General features: G+C 36.1%; 2 protein-coding genes across 2 annotated transcripts in view; one reads left to right on the forward strand and one right to left on the reverse strand.

Annotated features, from left to right (window-relative positions):
- The window catches only part of PDE3A (phosphodiesterase 3A), a 350,866-nt gene that overhangs the window by 21,930 nt on the left and 307,235 nt on the right, over positions 1–21,701 (forward strand). The window lies entirely within an intron of this gene.
- Positions 20,379–21,671, reverse strand: LOC102989726 (serine-threonine kinase receptor-associated protein-like). Its single transcript, XM_055085501.1, has one exon. It carries the CDS (start codon positions 21,481–21,483, stop codon positions 20,431–20,433), a length of 1,053 nt encoding a protein of 350 aa, XP_054941476.1. The 5' UTR covers positions 21,484–21,671; the 3' UTR covers positions 20,379–20,430.

Genomic DNA, 21,701 nt, shown 5'->3' on the forward strand with positions numbered 1-21,701 from the left:
ATATATTTCTATATAATATAATTTATGTATAATTACACATACATAAATTAGGCTACACACTCTAGGTCAAGTTTCTATAACTGCAATGTGATTTCTAGTCTTTGCCCACTTGGTGGAGATTCCCACCTGGTAAAATTTTCATCACTCCTAGTATTCTTCTAAACTTGTCCTTATATATCGTAGTGGGTCTTTGGAGGAATTCTTTTGTTTCTGTATGTGTTCCTTTTCCTAGCAAGCATTGCTGCTGTTACAGGGTTGGAGGGAAATTGAAGGTAGAGCCAAATTTATGAAATCCCTAACAAATGGTCCTCGTTAGGCTTTTGCTTAGTCAGTACCCTGATGGGGAGCTAAGTTCCCTTCCATGCCATTTCACCTCTCCCTCCCTCCCCTCTGCTCCTCTCTTTTTGGAGAAGTCCAGAACCTTGTACAGTAGTTTAGATGTGGTCTAACTGGAACAAAGCAGAGTGTGACTGTCACCGTTTTTGTACCAAAATAATTTATGCATCTTTTTTTTTGTTTTTGCAGCATATACTTGCCCAAACACCAGTCCTAAACCTAAACCTTATCAAAATGTGGTGATCAGGAGGAAGCTGTGTGATTCTGTCACAGACCTACCTACACACCATTCATCTTGATAGGAAGACCCTTAACACATACTAAGACGGAACTTGTTTTTTTTTTGTCAGTAAAATCTATATATTTAATTTTTGGTCAGCTAAAACTTTGAAGACCGTCACATGCGTTAACATGAAGCTCTATCTGTGTTGTATGTTTGATACTTTGAACCCTCTCCTCTTGTTCGATTCAGATGAAAACAAGGAAAAAAGCCAACATTTTTGCTGTATTAAATATCTTCTGGTGATTTATGTATGGCTAGAATAGTGGAAAATGGGAGGAAGAAACACTGTATATAAAACTCGGTCAGTTTTTAGGGAATTAAGTAGTTCCATTTACCTACATGGTCTTCATTGAAAATAGATGTTTAACAGAATAGAAATCTGAAGCAAGTGTAATAATGCCTAAGGTTCTCCTTAGTACAAAACCATAGCTAGATTCACTTTTGTTGTGTACCTGAAACTAACAAAACATTGTAAATCAGTTTTACTCCAATGTAAAAGAAAAATTTTAAAAAACTAACTTGTCTAGCTATAAAAGGAAAAACAACACACATAGGTAGGAAAAGAACCAGTACGGCACTATGACATGATTTTGTACATAATACTTAATACAAATATTAAAACAATTTGACAGATTTATAACTATCACCCCATATAGGTCTAAAGTATAGCTGGCAAAGGAAGGCTGGAGATTTGATGCACCAAATTATGGGTGCTTTTGGAAATATTATCCACATAAGATGGTACTGTCAATGGTGAAATGAACTCTTCATCCTAGGCCTGCTCTTTGAGATGGCAGGAACAATGGCCCTTTGTCTTCTACAAAGGTGATTATCACAGGGTAGGTTTTTTCAAACTCTAACCTGCCCTTGATTCTGATACGTTCTCTCTAGGGAGACCTCCCCACATCCTGAATCAATGCTGTAGGGAGCCACAGTTGCTGATGTGTGTGTCACATCCATCAGGTATGTTGAAGTGAGAAGAAAAAAAAAGTTTGCAAATCACAGCTCTATAGACTTAATCCAAGAAGGGCATGAACCTAATTTGTGGACCAAGTGAGCATTTACTTTCCTGTACAAAGTTCCTGTTAGGAGAGATTTAAATAAATATAGTTTAGAGGAAGGGCCTTTTTCAGGAGTTTCATTTGACATCAGTGAAATATTCTTGCAAGAGGCAATGTTTGCCTTGATTTTTACAGGTCATTTGGTTTTACTTTTGACTTTAATTACTGGTTTTCTAACCTTCAACGGCAGACTATTTTCATAATATTTTTCCCATAAAGTTATGCTTCATTATTTATTTTCTATAGTTTATGAGTTCATGCTTGTAACTTACAGGGAGATCATAAAAAATGGGGCAGAGAGTAGCTAGAATATTGAATGTTCTAAAAGGATATCTCTTCATTAGAGATGGTATGAATTACTTTTTCATGAGTTGGAATAAATAATAAACCTCTTTGTGCCACTTTGGGCAATAAATGAAGGTTTACTTTATTTAACATTGGAATGAAATGGACCGCTAAAGAGTTGCACCTGAAATATTTTTACCTAATTTAGTTAAATATTGATTTGTGTAATATATGAGCTCTCAGAAATGCACTTTGATTGTGTAGAACTCTACATATTCCTCCAGAAGTGCCGAATTCTATAATTAAAATTTTCGTGGAAGAAATACTTTAAAATGTAAATATATCAGAACTTGAGTCAGTTATTCTGCTTACTCTGGGTTTCCAAAGTTTTAAATAGAGTATTGCATTGGTTATCAACAGGGGCTAATTTTGCCCCCAGGGGACATTTGGCCAAATCTGAAGGTATTTTTAATTTTCAGGACTTTGAGGAGGGTGGTGCTACCAAGGTGCATGAAGTAGGCAGAGTCCAGGAATGTTGTTAAATATCCTACAATACACATGACAGTCCCCCAGACAAAGAATTATTGAACCCAAAATGTCAATAGTGCCCAGTTTGAGAAACACTTTAGAGTATTGTGCATTTTTTTTTATTAATACCCCATATGGACAGGTGGCTGAAATAAATGGAAGTTGAATTTTAATTTTTTTTATTCTAAGTGTGAAAATAGCCAGATAGCAAGATCTATTGATGGAGGGATTCAAGTACAGTACAGTGATTAAGATGCAGGATTTGTTGTCATATTTGTGTTCCAGTATTTACTTCAGCCACTTATAAGCTGTCTGACCTTAAATATTTATAAGCAATCATAGAATGATTAATCCCTCTGAGACGGAATATATTCATTTGTAAAATACGGCTAATAAAAGCTACCTTACAGGCTTGATCTGGTAAAATGAAATGCTATTTGTAACCTGGAAGATATGACACATTTAATAAATGGTAGCCACTGTTATGTTTAGAAAGTAATTTGGGATTGGTAGTGTAGTATTTATATGGTTTTATAGGGAATGAGAAAGTAGAGATATTATCGACAGAGATAATTTTTGGGGAATGAATCATAAAGATTTCTCTTCAATTTAATGAAGCAATGTGGTCTTTAAATATATGAATCCCTGTCTGTATATCTCTGTCTCTGTGTATCTGAAGAACTAGAAAAGAATATTTGACAACCTGAAAGATCTATAATAATGCAATCTTCAAGACAAGAAACAAACATTTAAAAATGCCAAATTAATAACACAAATTACCAGTGGGATTTATTAAAAAAAAAGGATCTTTTCTCCTTTTAAAAAAAATTTACATTCTTCTATTAAATAGTTTTTTCAAAAAGCCTGTACTCTTTTTGTAATTAAGAAAGCAAGCATTGCAAACATTATAACAAAACCCTCAGAGTTTCCCAATATAAACGTTGAAAAATGTACTTGTTAAAACATACCTCTTCTAATTTACTGAGTTTCCCATTTTGCTAATTTATCTCTGTTAGTTGGTTTTCCCCTGTAGTCACCTTTCTAAAAGTGGTGAAGAAGCTGTAGGACCCATTAAAATTTTACTGGCATGATAAAGCTGGTCATATTGATGCCTTTATCTTCTGTTTTGGCATGTGGTGCTGTCAGTGAAGCCAGTGAAATTTGGTCTGGGTGGTGAGTAAAAAAGAGGACAGGAGAATTTATAACTTGAATCTCTAAAGCCAGGATGCTTTCGTTTCCTGATCTTCTTCAGCAGTTTGTTAAGGTCTTGAATAAAAAATGTAGGAAGCGTATTTAATAAATTTCTAGTTGTCTGAAACTGGAAGGTATAGATCGTAGTTTGGGTGATTGGATATAAATTTCAAGCTGTGCTAGATTTAGACAGTGGGAAAAAAATAAGAATATTAAATTTAACAGGAGAAATGATAAGTTCCTATAAATTTGGTTTTAGAAATAATTATATAATTTTGTGATGAGGGAGTTTAGACCATTATCTAATTCCTGTTTAAATAAAGAATAAATACTAAGGGTTGAGTGGCTCTAGGTTCAGTGAGTTGTCTGCCTCTTATGAGCTGTCTTGTGAGATGTGGTTTTGGTAGCATAATTTCCAGAATTCTCCTCCTGCATTTGTAGCATTTTGACCCGTTCTGCTTGCTGTAGTTTAAAAGGAATACTGACTACTATAAAGTGGTCAGAAAGCCTAGAATTATGCAAACCCTTGCTCTGCCATGTATTAACTGTCTGGCTTTGGGTAAATTATAATGCTTAATCTCTAAAGTTTAGGTCTTGTTATATAAAAAATAATGTAAAAAGAAACTACCCCGTAGAGGTGTTTTAGGAATTGACTGAGAGATAATTGCGTACTGGGTATTTATTTTAAAGATGGCCTGTAAACTGTATTCATTCATTCAAAATGATTAAAATAGGCAATTCAGTGAAAAGGAGAATCAGCCCATTTTCTTAAATGCCAACAAAGCTAATTATAACACTTCTGGAAAAGATGAGGTTTCAAATGAATGCCAGTGAAGGAATGTTGTTCACAAGCGTACTGATTAAATATGGGGAGGTCTAGAACAAGCAGAGGATTTGGTGAATACTTATTGAACTTTAATCAAATCTTTAATTCATTCTGTAGAAACTTACTGATAGCCATTTGTCTGTGAGAATGCCCATTTTTTCAGGAGGGCCGGCCATCTCTATCCAATTCTAACAACTTATTATTATTATTTTTTTTGACCAGAGCAGAAACTCTGACATCTCTTTCTAAATGAGTAATTACTAAGGCTAAACCAACTTAGAAGGAAGTAGGAAAATACCTGGTAGCCTATGGGTAAAGAAGGAGGAGGGTGAGCCTGGGAGGAGGAACTATTCTGGAGGAGCCCACTTGCAAAACCTTTACTGTTATTTCACTTTTTTTTTTTTTTTTAACCATTAGTGATATTACGGTAATAAAAATACCGTATTTTATTTTCTTAATTTAGACATCTCAGGTGCCTTACTCTGTGTCATCAGTTGATTAGTTTATGTCTACCTCCAAAACTTTTATTCTGATAATCCTGCCAATACTGTTTTGAAAATCTGTACTGAGTCTCTGAGTTCTAAAAAGCCTAATGTTTTTGTAAAAAGAAGAAAGAGGGCCATCTAAAGAACTGTACTTCCTTTGTACTCTAGGTTTCTCTGCATTCCCTAAAATGATGTAGGCTGCTAAAAGCCTTTTCTTTTAGTGGCCTTCATTCCAAGTCTATGAGAGAACAATGATTCTTAAATGCATAAATTAAGGGAATGAAAGTAGACATGTGGACAAGTTTGTTTAGCATCAATGATTGGACATATTATTCTGGAACACAAACTTTTCTTTACTCATTCATTCCTAGAGCTCCAATATCTCTAAGAAGTTTCAGTGCTAGCTAGAGGAAGATTTTATTGTATTTTGAAAAATTTTGGTGACGTAGACATCACATAAATTTACCATTTTAAACATTTTTAGTCGTACAGTCAGTGGCATTAAGTACATTCACGTTGTTGTGCAGCCATCCCCGCCATCCATCTCCAGACTTTTTTATCTTCCCAAACTGAAACTCTCTATGCATTAAATAATAACTCTGCCCCATTCCCATCTCTCCCTAGCCCCCGTGGTAACCACCATTTTTCTTTCTGTGTCTACGAAATTTGACTACTCTATGTACCTCATATAAGTGGAATCATAGAGTGTTTGTGTGTGTGCGGTTTTTTTTTTTTGGATTGGCCTATCCCACTGAGCCTATAGTCTTCAATATTCATCTAATGTTGTAGCATGTGTCAGAACTTCATTCTTTTTTAAGGCTAAATAATATTTCATTTCATGTGTAGATAGCATTTTGCTTATCCATTGCTAGATAGCTGGACTGCTTCCACTTTTTGGCTATTATGAATTATGCTGCTATGAACATGGGTGTACAAATAAGATTTTTATGTTACTTAAAAAATTGTAGTAACATAAACCTTTTATGTAAAACCATCAAGCTGACAAAGGAGCTACAGCAAATGTGGGTGACCTAACTGCATTTATTTAACGAGGACACTTTTCCCAAACTGATCCTAATCAGTCATCTCCTCATGGAACAATGAAAGATTATAGGAAGAGAAGAAAATGCATACATGAGACAGTTTTAGCACAGTAATTAGAACCTGTAAACTTGGGGTTAAAATTGAAATTTTATTGCTTGGCTGGTCATTACATATAGGATTCAGACTATTTTAATAGTTGATTCAAAAAGCTGCAAAATACTGTGATTTTAGTTGTTTTCTACTAGAGAAGCAAAGAAACCTCTCTTAGTATATAAAACTATGGACAGAAATAGCACATTTGTTTCAAGAGCATTCAGTGCTTTGCTTTTCTCTATTTTTTTCCAACAGGAGGAGATAAATTAAATTTTTCATCTATAAAACCAGTATACCAGTATTCTGAGGTCATAACTGTTGTAAAGATGGCTTCACCCTATTTGGCAAACCTTTTACAAATATTCTTTGAAGGCTGCTTTAAACACTCAATGGTGTATTCATCTTAATTTTCAGTCTCGTCATTCCGAATGAGGCAAAATTTTTGTTTAAGAATGATTAAATTGGATAAAGGGAATAGCACATTCATTGTCTAGTTTAAAAGCTTTGTCAGAATCCTCCACTTGCACTGTCTGCACAGTTCTCCCTGAGTCCCATCATGTGCGCTTCTGCTTTGAGACATTCATCAGTAGATACTCTGAACACTGATCCTTTCTCTGTCCCAAACACAAGTGAAATCAAGAGCAAGCTTGTAGGTATCATTTTACCTTCTGGAGAACTGTTTCTGTGTTCTGTCATGTGTCTGCCTGAACTCTGTTTTTAAAATAAAGAGTTGGTACCTGGAACCAGGGAAATACTGGAGAATGTCTCCTGATATCTGAAGGAGAGGGACAGCCAGATGCTAATGAACGTGGAGGATGGTAGCTGAGTTCTGGTATAAAAGCTCATTGACTCCTTAAAATTGTTAATATCTTAATCCCCATTTTTGTTTCTTTCACTGGTTTGCTGTCTTCCCTCTCGTTAATTTCCCCCCAATATGCTAAGTATTTTTTCAGCTATCACAACTCATTCTCATTACAGCATTAGAGCCACCTATTATTGTTCCTCTCTGAAGCTCATGGAGGTTAAGTAACTTACCCAAGATTTTACCGTTTATCAGATGCAGAGCCTGGATTTGAGTCCAGTTCTGTCTGGCTCTGAAGGCTTCCTGTTTCCATTGCACTAGACAGCAAAGGCATCACCGGAATTTCCAGGGTATAACTTTCTTCAAAGTGATAATCATTATGTCAAGCCCTTCCCTTCCTTTTCTACTCTTGCTGTCCTAGTTTATGGGCACAACATACTTGAATGGACTATCGTGGGAGCTTCTGAACTGATCTTCCTGCCCCCGTGCTTTCTGAATATTAATTCATCCCTTGCACTGTTGCACTGTATCTTCCCCATGGTCCACTCTACTCACGACAGTAGTTTTGTCCAATGCTAATGTAAAAATCACATCAATCCTTTGATAAAAAGCAGTTTGTAATTCTTAGTTGCCTTTCAGATAAAGTGAACACCTCTAAATTAGGCTTTCATGACCCTGTCTCATCTGCCCTTCCTACCCTTCAGCCTTTTCAAACTGCTTGCTTCCTTTGTCACATCAATTTTCTAGTTTAGTTGCATTGCCTACAGTGTGATCTTGCATGCTTTCACTCCCCCTCCCGCCCTGCCACCTTCTCTCTCCCTCTCTCTCCTTCTCTTCCCATAGGTATATATAGATCTCTGTTTATTCTTTAGAGACATCAGTGGTTTAATGGATAGGGGGAATCTCTATTTTTTGATTCTATTCCTGTTATCACATTATGCCTCTCTCTCTAACCTGATCTTCAATCAATGTAAATGAAAAATTTACCCATCTTCTACCTGCTTCCTGATGCATTTTCTGATGATCCCAGTTGAAAGTTCTTTCTCCTTCCTGAGTCTCCATAGCACTGTACCAATTACTTTCTAATGGCACTTATATTTTCCACCTTGGATTGTAAATATTTTTATAAGTGAGATTGAGGTCCTTGGCATGGGGAGGGGATGTCGGTGTATAATTGAGCCCGCTTGTCCTGTGCGCCACAGTGTTTATTGTAGAGCCATGGAGAGGGTCAACAAACGAGAGAGTATCATAAGTTACACGTAGGCAGTGCTTGGAAATTTAGAGAAATGTACATTTTCCTTATTAAATTTACAACAACGGGGTGGAATTTGGTGGTTATCTGCATTTTATGGATGGCATTTGGAAGTTTACAGAGATGGGCTCAGGAAGTGTCTATGGAGCTTTGTGTCAGTTCTACTCTTGGGAGAGTGGCAAGATGGGATTCTGAGTTAAGCAGTTTGGAGCTAAAAGGACCTCCAGGGCAACTGAATTCAGGGTTTCTGGACCCTGTTTGTGCCTTGGACTCACCCTCAGGAAATTAAAGTTAAGTTATTTACCAAGCAAGCCCCATCTCCAAAGATTCTGATCTGATGGTCTGAGTTGGTACCCAGACATTGGTATTTTTATTTTTAAATGTGATGATTTTGAAAAATATTTTATCATTCCAAATTTATGGAAGAAATTTATGATAGAGATGAATAATTTCTATTATAAACACATTAAAAATTTTTGACCCAATCATTCATAGTTGGCCTGGTTTTCTTTTTATAAAATGGACATTGCATTTTCCCTTTATTTCTACAGTATTATCAAAAATTAAGTATTTTTTATTGAAGGATAGTTGATTTACAATATTGTGTTAGTTTCAGGTGTACAGCAAAAAGTGATTCAGTTATGTATATGTATATATATTTTTTCTGATTATATTCGATTGTAGGTTATTACAAGATATTGAATATAGTTCCCTGTGCTATACAGTAAATCCTTGTTGCTTATCTACTTTATGTATAGTAGTTTGTATCTGTTAATCCCACATTCCTAATTTGTCTCTCCCTTCCTTTCCCCTCTGATAACCGGAAGTTTGTTTTCTATGTCTGAGTCTATTTCTGTTTTGTATATAGATTCATTTGTATTATTTTTTAGATTCCACATGTAAATGATATCATATAGTATTTGTCTTTGTCTGACTTACTTCACTAGGTATAATAGTCTCTAGGTCCATCCATGTTGCTGCAAATGGCATTATTTCTTCTTTTTATGGTTGAGTAATATTCCACTGTATTTCTATAACACATCTTCTTAAACCAGTTGTCTGTGATGGGCGTGTGGGTTATTTCCATGTCTTGGCTATTGTAAATAGTGCTGCTGTGAACATTGGGGTGCATGTATCTTTTCGAATTAGAGATTTTGTTTTTTCTGGATATAAAAATTAAGTATTTTCTAATGATGACTTGAAAAATAGGTCTGTGTCCTAGTTGTAAGAGAATAACTCTTCAGAGGCACAGACTTACGTTGATATGATCCTAACTCTGAGCTATCAGAGTTAAGCACTTTATAATGTGACACTCTGGGTCAGCACATTTTTTGGGAAATACAAGCTTTAAATATTATATTTAAAACTCCAAAAAGGAAAAACGTTTTATATATTAATGCACATTATTTGTTGAAAGAAAGTTATATAGGAATAGAGAGATAACATGTAACTCCTACTCATTGTAGAGTAATGGCTTATTTTTCTCTCTTCTTAAGGAATGCCATCACATGGATTTTTATTGTTGCTGTAAATTGGGAACCAAATTTATTTATTTCATTTTCTTAGCGTGTGGGTGTGTACATAGCGCTCACTGACTTTAATTAAAATTTTTCTTGCAAGCTCAAGGTCTTCATTATCAACTTGAATTATTTTAAAATGCAGCAGTACAATAACATCCTCAGAGACCATTAAAATGTTTATAGAGATATTTTCTTGATGGTGAATGGCTTAACCTGCCATGCTTCCATATTGTTATGGGTGCCTCTTTAAACTTTTATTCCCTCCCTGATAGTTAGCTATGCTAAGTGTTTAGCAGATATCTTTGATTCTGCTGCAAGGAAGAATTGTAAGTTTGCAGGGAGAGCACTTAACCACGCTTGTTAACTTGATGGCCTTATTTATTCACAATTGTAGTCAGTGAGCTCTAGATGGAGGCCTGAGGGTGAACATACATCTTTCCCATGTAGGACAGAGTTTAGGATCTGTGACCGCAGTTGTACTTAACCATTCAGGGGCCTTTTCTCCATTACAGCTGGATTTACAACTGTGTTATGAGTGGAAGAGTTTGTTGGAGTTGTTTCCTCAAGGAAATGAAGACACAACATCAGAATGCTCAAAATGATAATTCTGTGATAAAGAAGGAAATTAGAAGTATGACAACCTAAATTTTGTCTTTTTTTATAAGACAAAAAAATATCACTTGTCATTTTTATTTCAGGGCTATTTCAAATCTGAGCTTTAAATAACAACAAAAAAGTAAGGACTGTCAATTCTAATAATCTTTTATTTACATTTTTTTTGGATAATCAGAAATTTAATCTCAATTATATAAATATGTAACTGTTTTTAGGTATATCTGTTTCAAGAGAGAGACCAGATACATGGTAGGCACTCTAATTTTTATTTGCATTTTCGAACTCTGAAATTTAATAATTTAGTCAAAGTTCAATATTTAGCTTTCTACTTGGACTCCCTAATGAATTATTTCCTTTCAAAGGCTTTTCCTGGAATTTCTCCCTTTTTGGCAGGTAAGTTTGCATATCTAACATGACATCATTTGGCGGCATTCCTGCAAAAGAACAATTTAAGAGACAGAAAAATGTAGGGTGGCTGAGCATTCTAGTGGTAGAATTTTGGGAGAAACTAAAATAGAGAAATCGTATGCCATATTAATAGGAATACGTGTTATTTTCTTAAACTCCAGTGATAATTTAATAACATTTTTTGTTTTAATAAGTTCATTAGGTTTATTACTTTGTTTCAGAGGGGAAATATTTTCTCCCCCTCTTTTACTGAGTTAACTTTTGGCAAAAGTGACTCAATTATAATTTTGGGCTTCATCCTGCTTTACACTAATTGGGTCCGGGACTTAATAAAATCACACTTATGTAGGAAGCCATATAATTGTTACGTATAGAACAGGAATGAGGCAATTGGGTGATTTCCGAGTTAAAAATAGAATACTGTAGGTTCCTTGAGGGAGGAGCCACATCTCTGAATTTTTTCTTTATCCTGAATTGAACCTAATAAAGTACTACGTACATGCTAGACACTCATTACATAGTTTTTATGGATTTATTGGTTACAAAATAAATGTATTGAAATGTACTGTTTGTCTTATGGAGAGATACTAATTTGGCTTGACTAGTATTTCTTTAATGGAAATCGCCATGCTTAAAGGTTTAACTCTTTGACCTGTCGACCTCAGATCACCTTATTTGTGTATATCTGAATTAGTTTCCTTAAGAGGCATGGTTCATATTCCTTGAGCTGTTGGCTACCTGCCAAACACCATTGCTCATCCACATCCGTGCAGCCTTTACATGTTTTTGCAGGGGAGGGTCGGTGTTGGGAACCTCCTTTCTGAAGAATATGTATTTGTCTACTGGTTAATGCCTGACAAAGAATTGCTAATGGTCTCCTACTGCTTGCTGAGTCACAAAGTTTTCTGCTGGCTTCCTTCATCCCTCTCCCCAACACTTCTTATTCTGAGAAACTTGTATTCAGAGGATGAATATACAGTTGGGTTTTCTGTGTAAAGCTTTGAATTTGGAGCGAAGGAGAGAGAAGTGACAGAGGAAACGGGAGAGGAGAAATAGGAAGTATGATCCGGGCTCCTTAAACCACGGCTTCTTATTAAGCCTTCCTTGTTTCTGCAGGAATTTTCTCTCCATCTTTGTTACATCTTTTTTTGTCGATTCTCTCACGGGAGGGTCTGCTTCTGGGGTTGTTCAGGCCTCTCTCGCTCTGTGTACACTGTGGTCGGTGTCCACGCCGTTTCCTGGGAGCCTGCCAGCTTCCTTCCCACCTTTATTCTCTGCCAGCCCTCAGGATGACCTAATTTCTAGCCTGCACTTCCTAAAAGCCTGTTCATCCTGCATGCCCTATTTCCAGACCCACCTCTTTCCCCAAACCTCCCGAACCTATGCAGCTCATTCTCATTTACTGGAACTCGCTTTCCTAGCTCCTCCCACTTTAGCATTTCCTTGCTCTGTTGTGTGGTCCTATTTCCCTGACCACGTCATAGACATCCTGTCTTAAGCATCTTCTCTGCCTTACTGGTGTCAGGAGTTACGCTGTTATAACACAAGGTTTGGGGTCAAGGAAGTTGCTGATCGCTGTCTGTGTGACTTAGGGGAAGTTGTTTAGCAACTCTGAACCTTTTTCTTCATCTGTGGAGTGGGGATTGCAGGTCCTACTTCATAAGGTTATTATTTAGTTTTAAGATAATTTGCTTACAGTATCTACCAAAGTGCCAAGTGTCTAGCAGACACTTAATCTTGTTTCCTTTTTTTTTTATTCGTACATGGCTGGGCTCAGAATACATATTCACTGACAGCTTTTTTTTTGGCAACTAAGTAATTATACTCCAATTAAATGGCTGAAATTTTAGAAAGGCAGTAGAGGCAGGAGATAGGATTAGTTTGTATTCTAAATCTGCAAAGGTAGTAGGTATTCTTAGTCTATAAATGTAGTAGCTCTAAATCTAGCAAGATGAGGTCTGTTGTTATGTCCTGTACCTGGTTGCCAAGGTTCCCAGGTAAAGGGGTTGGCAGTGTTATTGGGCCTAATTGGTTAGATTGGATACACGCAGGAAGATATTCCTGCACTCCCCTGTTCCTTACAACTCAAAGACTCTGTTGCTCGGAATTAAATTTTTAATTGCTTTTGGAGTACTTCAGTTTAGAGTTTTAGTTTTTGTAAAATTACAGTTGCTTAAAAATTGCTTCCACGTGATTTCCATGCATCTAGCATTATATCTGTATTCTTAGTAACTATTCAATACATGAAGAAAAGCAAATAGTAAATATAAAAAATATTTTAGTTTTTTGTGGAATTTCAGTATGTTTCTGACTCCTCTGGTACTGACGTACAGTAAAAATGTATTTTCTTGCAAGTAAAACTTGATTAGAAAAATCACATGTATAACTGAATACTTTAGAAATCGATAAAACAGTAGGGATGACGTTTAAAAAATTAAACACGTGTATCTGTCTCCCTTTATAAAATACTGGTATAGCACCTATGTACCTTAAGTGAAAACTGATATTATAGTTAAAAAATTGATATTCTTAATGATGTTGTATTACTGTGGTGTTTACACTGTTGTTTGGCTTTATAGATGTGAGAAAACTCTCATTATTAATAATAATTATTAATTATTTCCACATTTTTCTTTGTGGAAAATTGGCTCAAGCTGATTTTAATTTGCAGATAGCTTTTGTTAAAGAGTTGCTTTTCATGAGGGTCATTTTTCTTATTTCAAAGATTAAATGGATTTATAAATAACTATTTTAAAGTAGCATCTGTTCTTATTTTTCTCCTATTTAGAATTTTCTTCTGAAATATGCCATTTTTTTTTTTTTTTTGGTTTTAGAGGCATTTTATTTAGACAACTAAAAACAATTAGATGTTCCAAAGCAGTGTACAATGAAAGAGAAATCAAACCAGTTACTTTATTATGTATTCCCCTTCTTCTTTATAACTAAAGCAAAAAAAAATGGCTTTCTGCTTTAAGGGAAAATTCAGAAAAATAGGCCAATATATTTTCCCTCTTCATAATAACATAAACAGCTACAAGAAATCTACCTGTAATAAGAGAAATTGGATGTTGGTTTGCACATATTCGTTAAAAAGACAACAGACTATCATACTACAAGAGTATAACTCCATCTGCCTTCAGCTGATACTCTTGCGTTTTCACTTACAGGTATCACCTATTGGTAAGTTCCAGCACTGGAGCTAATTCATATTCCTCATTATGTACTGCTCATGTTTGCCTTAAGCAGAGAGTAACTCTGGAGGCTGATGCTTTTCTCTGTTTGTTTTAGTCCATAAGTTGTGTACATCTGCCTGACGCTCAGGCCTTAACTTCAGGAGTTGAACTATAGATGGAATCTGCATTCTCTGAAGCAATTTCTTCTAGCTCCTCTTCCGCTGTCCCTGGAAAACTGATCTTCGGCTTTGCCAGCTCACCACTATCTTCTTCTATGAAAATAAAAGCAATGATGATTATGTGAATTATAATATCACTAGCAATTTCTAGCATTTAACAAGCAAGACGAGTACGCCGAGACTATGCCAAGCGATGAGTTACAAAACATAAGAGGAACAGCTTTCTTAATAATTGATTCTAAAGAAGGGTGTCTTTTAGATTCATACTTTTAGATCCATACTACAACTACTCTGGGACCAATAACTAAGTATTTTTATTAAAAAACATGTCTACTTTACTAGTACAAATCACTAAGTAGTATTATTCAGAGATTAAATACATTTACTTTTAAGTTATTTATACTGTCCTCTAGCATATTTTGAATTAGGAGTATTCCATTCACCAAATGATCTAGGGTAAAAATTTAGGAACAGAATAGATTGTACAACAAAAAAATTTAAACCAAAGAACACAGTGGATGATTTATTAGTCACAGGCTTCTCTTTGCTGTAACCATATTATATACCTTAAAATATATAAAGACAGAAATGCTGAAACAAAATTAACAGTGCAAAATGATACAAAATCATGAACTAAAAATTCTTACCAGGAAGCACACATTTCCAAAGGCCGTATGTTTTTCCTACCACAGTCTGCCATAGTCTCAATGTTCCATCTTCAGAACCACTAGCATAGAGTTCTCCATCAGGACTAAACCTCACACAGTGAATGGGACCAAAGTGCCCCTTGTAGGATTCTGAAAAAGAAGAGAAGGGCTTTTAGATAATTTAATACTTAAACATGACATTTAAGTACTGATACACTAGAGAAAAATAGTTCCCTGTGCTATACAGTAAATCCTTGTTGCTTATCTACTTTATGTATAGTAGTTTGTATCTGTTAATCCCACATTCCTAATTTGTCTCTCCCTTCCTTTCCCCTCTGATAACCGGAAGTTTGTTTTCTATGTCTGAGTCTATTTCTGTTTTGTATATAGATTCATTTGTATTATTTTTTAGATTCCACATGTAAATGATATCATATAGTATTTGTCTTTGTCTGACTTACTTCACTAGGTATAATAGTCTCTAGGTCCATCCATGTTGCTGCAAATGGCATTATTTCTTCTTTTTATGGTTGAGTAATATTCCACTGTATTTCTATAACACATCTTCTTAAACCAGTTGTCTGTGATGGGCGTGTGGGTTATTTCCATGTCTTGGCTATTGTAAATAGTGCTGCTGTGAACATTGGGGTGCATGTATCTTTTCGAATTAGAGATTTTGTTTTTTCTGGATATAAAAATTAAGTATTTTCTAATGATGACTTGAAAAATAGGTCTGTGTCCTAGTTGTAAGAGAATAACTCTTCAGAGGCACAGACTTACGTTGATATGATCCTAACTCTGAGCTATCAGAGTTAAGCACTTTATAATGTGACACTCTGGGTCAGCACATTTTTTGGGAAATACAAGCTTTAAATATTATATTTAAAACTCCAAAAAGGAAAAACGTTTTATATATTAATGCACATTATTTGTTGAAAGAAAGTTATATAGGAATAGAGAGATAACATGTAACTCCTACTCATTGTAGAGTAATGGCTTATTTTTCTCTCTTCTTAAGGAATGCCATCACATGGATTTTTATTGTTGCTGTAAATTGGGAACCAAATTTATTTATTTCATTTTCTTAGCGTGTGGGTGTGTACATAGCGCTCACTGACTTTAATTAAAATTTTTCTTGCAAGCTCAAGGTCTTCATTATCAACTTGAATTATTTTAAAATGCAGCAGTACAATAACATCCTCAGAGACCATTAAAATGTTTATAGAGATATTTTCTTGATGGTGAATGGCTTAACCTGCCATGCTTCCATATTGTTATGGGTGCCTCTTTAAACTTTTATTCCCTCCCTGATAGTTAGCTATGCTAAGTGTTTAGCAGATATCTTTGATTCTGCTGCAAGGAAGAATTGTAAGTTTGCAGGGAGAGCACTTAACCACGCTTGTTAACTTGATGGCCTTATTTATTCACAATTGTAGTCAGTGAGCTCTAGATGGAGGCCTGAGGGTGAACATACATCTTTCCCATGTAGGACAGAGTTTAGGATCTGTGACCGCAGTTGTACTTAACCATTCAGGGGCCTTTTCTCCATTACAGCTGGATTTACAACTGTGTTATGAGTGGAAGAGTTTGTTGGAGTTGTTTCCTCAAGGAAATGAAGACACAACATCAGAATGCTCAAAATGATAATTCTGTGATAAAGAAGGAAATTAGAAGTATGACAACCTAAATTTTGTCTTTTTTTATAAGACAAAAAAATATCACTTGTCATTTTTATTTCAGGGCTATTTCAAATCTGAGCTTTAAATAACAACAAAAAAGTAAGGACTGTCAATTCTAATAATCTTTTATTTACATTTTTTTTGGATAATCAGAAATTTAATCTCAATTATATAAATATGTAACTGTTTTTAGGTATATCTGTTTCAAGAGAGAGACCAGATACATGGTAGGCACTCTAATTTTTATTTGCATTTTCGAACTCTGAAATTTAATAATTTAGTCAAAGTTCAATATTTAGCTTTCTACTTGGACTCCCTAATGAATTATTTCCTTTCAAAGGCTTTTCCTGGAATTTCTCCCTTTTTGGCAGGTAAGTTTGCATATCTAACATGACATCATTTGGCGGCATTCCTGCAAAAGAACAATTTAAGAGACAGAAAAATGTAGGGTGGCTGAGCATTCTAGTGGTAGAATTTTGGGAGAAACTAAAATAGAGAAATCGTATGCCATATTAATAGGAATACGTGTTATTTTCTTAAACTCCAGTGATAATTTAATAACATTTTTTGTTTTAATAAGTTCATTAGGTTTATTACTTTGTTTCAGAGGGGAAATATTTTCTCCCCCTCTTTTACTGAGTTAACTTTTGGCAAAAGTGACTCAATTATAATTTTGGGCTTCATCCTGCTTTACACTAATTGGGTCCGGGACTTAATAAAATCACACTTATGTAGGAAGCCATATAATTGTTACGTATAGAACAGGAATGAGGCAATTGGGTGATTTCCGAGTTAAAAATAGAATACTGTAGGTTCCTTGAGGGAGGAGCCACATCTCTGAATTTTTTCTTTATCCTGAATTGAACCTAATAAAGTACTACGTACATGCTAGACACTCATTACATAGTTTTTATGGATTTATTGGTTACAAAATAAATGTATTGAAATGTACTGTTTGTCTTATGGAGAGATACTAATTTGGCTTGACTAGTATTTCTTTAATGGAAATCGCCATGCTTAAAGGTTTAACTCTTTGACCTGTCGACCTCAGATCACCTTATTTGTGTATATCTGAATTAGTTTCCTTAAGAGGCATGGTTCATATTCCTTGAGCTGTTGGCTACCTGCCAAACACCATTGCTCATCCACATCCGTGCAGCCTTTACATGTTTTTGCAGGGGAGGGTCGGTGTTGGGAACCTCCTTTCTGAAGAATATGTATTTGTCTACTGGTTAATGCCTGACAAAGAATTGCTAATGGTCTCCTACTGCTTGCTGAGTCACAAAGTTTTCTGCTGGCTTCCTTCATCCCTCTCCCCAACACTTCTTATTCTGAGAAACTTGTATTCAGAGGATGAATATACAGTTGGGTTTTCTGTGTAAAGCTTTGAATTTGGAGCGAAGGAGAGAGAAGTGACAGAGGAAACGGGAGAGGAGAAATAGGAAGTATGATCCGGGCTCCTTAAACCACGGCTTCTTATTAAGCCTTCCTTGTTTCTGCAGGAATTTTCTCTCCATCTTTGTTACATCTTTTTTTGTCGATTCTCTCACGGGAGGGTCTGCTTCTGGGGTTGTTCAGGCCTCTCTCGCTCTGTGTACACTGTGGTCGGTGTCCACGCCGTTTCCTGGGAGCCTGCCAGCTTCCTTCCCACCTTTATTCTCTGCCAGCCCTCAGGATGACCTAATTTCTAGCCTGCACTTCCTAAAAGCCTGTTCATCCTGCATGCCCTATTTCCAGACCCACCTCTTTCCCCAAACCTCCCGAACCTATGCAGCTCATTCTCATTTACTGGAACTCGCTTTCCTAGCTCCTCCCACTTTAGCATTTCCTTGCTCTGTTGTGTGGTCCTATTTCCCTGACCACGTCATAGACATCCTGTCTTAAGCATCTTCTCTGCCTTACTGGTGTCAGGAGTTACGCTGTTATAACACAAGGTTTGGGGTCAAGGAAGTTGCTGATCGCTGTCTGTGTGACTTAGGGGAAGTTGTTTAGCAACTCTGAACCTTTTTCTTCATCTGTGGAGTGGGGATTGCAGGTCCTACTTCATAAGGTTATTATTTAGTTTTAAGATAATTTGCTTACAGTATCTACCAAAGTGCCAAGTGTCTAGCAGACACTTAATCTTGTTTCCTTTTTTTTTTATTCGTACATGGCTGGGCTCAGAATACATATTCACTGACAGCTTTTTTTTTGGCAACTAAGTAATTATACTCCAATTAAATGGCTGAAATTTTAGAAAGGCAGTAGAGGCAGGAGATAGGATTAGTTTGTATTCTAAATCTGCAAAGGTAGTAGGTATTCTTAGTCTATAAATGTAGTAGCTCTAAATCTAGCAAGATGAGGTCTGTTGTTATGTCCTGTACCTGGTTGCCAAGGTTCCCAGGTAAAGGGGTTGGCAGTGTTATTGGGCCTAATTGGTTAGATTGGATACACGCAGGAAGATATTCCTGCACTCCCCTGTTCCTTACAACTCAAAGACTCTGTTGCTCGGAATTAAATTTTTAATTGCTTTTGGAGTACTTCAGTTTAGAGTTTTAGTTTTTGTAAAATTACAGTTGCTTAAAAATTGCTTCCACGTGATTTCCATGCATCTAGCATTATATCTGTATTCTTAGTAACTATTCAATACATGAAGAAAAGCAAATAGTAAATATAAAAAATATTTTAGTTTTTTGTGGAATTTCAGTATGTTTCTGACTCCTCTGGTACTGACGTACAGTAAAAATGTATTTTCTTGCAAGTAAAACTTGATTAGAAAAATCACATGTATAACTGAATACTTTAGAAATCGATAAAACAGTAGGGATGACGTTTAAAAAATTAAACACGTGTATCTGTCTCCCTTTATAAAATACTGGTATAGCACCTATGTACCTTAAGTGAAAACTGATATTATAGTTAAAAAATTGATATTCTTAATGATGTTGTATTACTGTGGTGTTTACACTGTTGTTTGGCTTTATAGATGTGAGAAAACTCTCATTATTAATAATAATTATTATTTCCACATTTTTCTTTGTGGAAAATTGGCTTAAGCTGATTTTAATTTGCAGATAGCTTTTGTTAAAGAGTTGCTTTTCATGAGGGTCATTTTTCTTATTTCAAAGATTAAATGGATTTATAAATAACTATTTTAAAGTAGCATCTGTTCTTATTTTTCTCCTATTTAGAATTTTCTTCTGAAATATGCCATTTTTTTTTTTTTTTTGGTTTTAGAGGCATTTTATTTAGACAACTAAAAACAATTAGATGTTCCAAAGCAGTGTACAATGAAAGAGAAATCAAACCAGTTACTTTATTATGTATTCCCCTTATAATTATTATTTCCACATTTTTCTTTGTGGAAAATTGGCTTAAGCTGATTTTAATTTGCAGATAGCTTTTGTTAAAGAGTTGCTTTTCATGAGGGTCATTTTTCTTATTTCAAAGATTAAATGGATTTATAAATAACTATTTTAAAGTAGCATCTGTTCTTATTTTTCTCCTATTTAGAATTTTCTTCTGAAATATGCCATGTTTTTTTTTTTTTTTTGGTTTTAGAGGCATTTTATTTAGACAACTAAAAACAATTAGAAGTTCCAAAGCAGTGTACAATGAAAGAGAAATCAAACCAGTTACTTTATTATGTATTCCCCTTCTTCTTTATAACTAAAGCAAAAAAAAATGGCTTTCTGCTTTAAGGGAAAATTCAGAAAAATAGGCCAATATATTTTCCCTCTTCATAATAACATAAACAGCTACAAGAAATCTACCTGTAATAAGAGAAATTGGATGTTGGTTTGCACATATTCGTTAAAAAGACAACAGACTATCATACTACAAGAGTATAACTCCATCTGCCTTCAGCTGATACTCTTGCGTTTTCACTTACAGGTATCACCTATTGGTAAGTTCCAGCACTGGAGCTAATTCATATTCCTCATTATGTACTGCTCATGTTTGCCTTAAGCAGAGAGTAACTCTGGAGGCTGATGCTTTTCTCTGTTTGTTTTAGTCCATAAGTTGTGTACATCTGCCTGACGCTCAGGCCTTAACTTCAGGAGTTGAACTATAGATGGAATCTGCATTCTCTGAAGCAATTTCTTCTAGCTCCTCTTCCGCTGTCCCTGGAAAACTGATCTTCGGCTTTGCCAGCTCACCACTATCTTCTTCAGGAAGCACACATTTCCAAAGGCCGTATGTTTTTCCTACCACAGTCTGCCATAGTCTCAGTGTTCCATCTTCAGAACCACTAGCATAGAGTTCTCCATCAGGACTAAACCTCACACAGTGAATGGGACCGAAGTGTCCTTTGTAGGATTCTAATTCTTCTCCACTATTATAATCATACTTATAAAGTTTAAAATCTTCACCCCCTGCAACAAGAAATTCTTTCTCAGGATGAAGAGATGTAGAATTGATGGTTGCAGGAACTTCAGAAGACTTAATTGGGTCCAAACTTACTGCACTATGAAAAGCAATAGATCGTCCATAAGTTATTACCAATATCTCTCCCTCAGGAATATATTCCATACTGCTAACAGACATATTAAAATTTAGAGATTTCACTTCTGTCATAGTAGCATGATCCCAAAGGCGAACAGTTTTACCATCAGCTGAAAGGATCTGTTTATCCTCACTGCACCACAGAGCCTTTTTAACACCAGAGGTATGACCACTGATTTCCTTAGGTTCTGCTTCAGGTTTGTTCAAGTCATATATGCGTAACAGTGTATCCTGTCCCCCGGTTAACAAGTAATTACTATCCTGCGTAAAATCCACAGTCTTGACAATGTGTTGATGAGCCAGGGTCATCAATTCATCTCCTGAGACAGCATCCCACACTTTGGCTGTGAAATCTGCAGCTGCTGTAGCTGCTTTGGTGGCGTCGTTATTTAATGTTGCACCCCAAACAGCACCCTTATGACCCAAAAATGTTCCAATCCAGTCTCCTGAATCTCCCTGGCGTAGCATAGGTTTACCATCTTTGCAAGCGCTGACCAGGAAGTAGCCGTAAGGCGTGATGCCACTGAAGGCCAGATCCACCACGGGCCGCGTGTGGCCCGAGCAGGTGAGCGGCGTCTGCCTCATTGCCATGGCGGCTGCGAGCCCTGCGATCCGGTGGGGGTGCCGAGGGTCGTCTGGTCTTTTCTCTCCTCCGTGGCACCGCCTCCGCCTCCTCAAGGCCCCCGCCCTGACTCTGGGGTTGGGCCGGGAAACGGGAAAAGGCCAATCCGGTGGCCCCGAGGTCAGAAAGGGGTTAGGGACGGGTCACGGAGTCTGCGAGGGACGACCGACTGCCGTCGAGGGAGGGA

This window comes from Physeter macrocephalus, chromosome 6, assembly GCF_002837175.3.
Source record: "Physeter macrocephalus isolate SW-GA chromosome 6, ASM283717v5, whole genome shotgun sequence".
NCBI lineage: Eukaryota > Metazoa > Chordata > Mammalia > Artiodactyla > Physeteridae > Physeter > Physeter macrocephalus.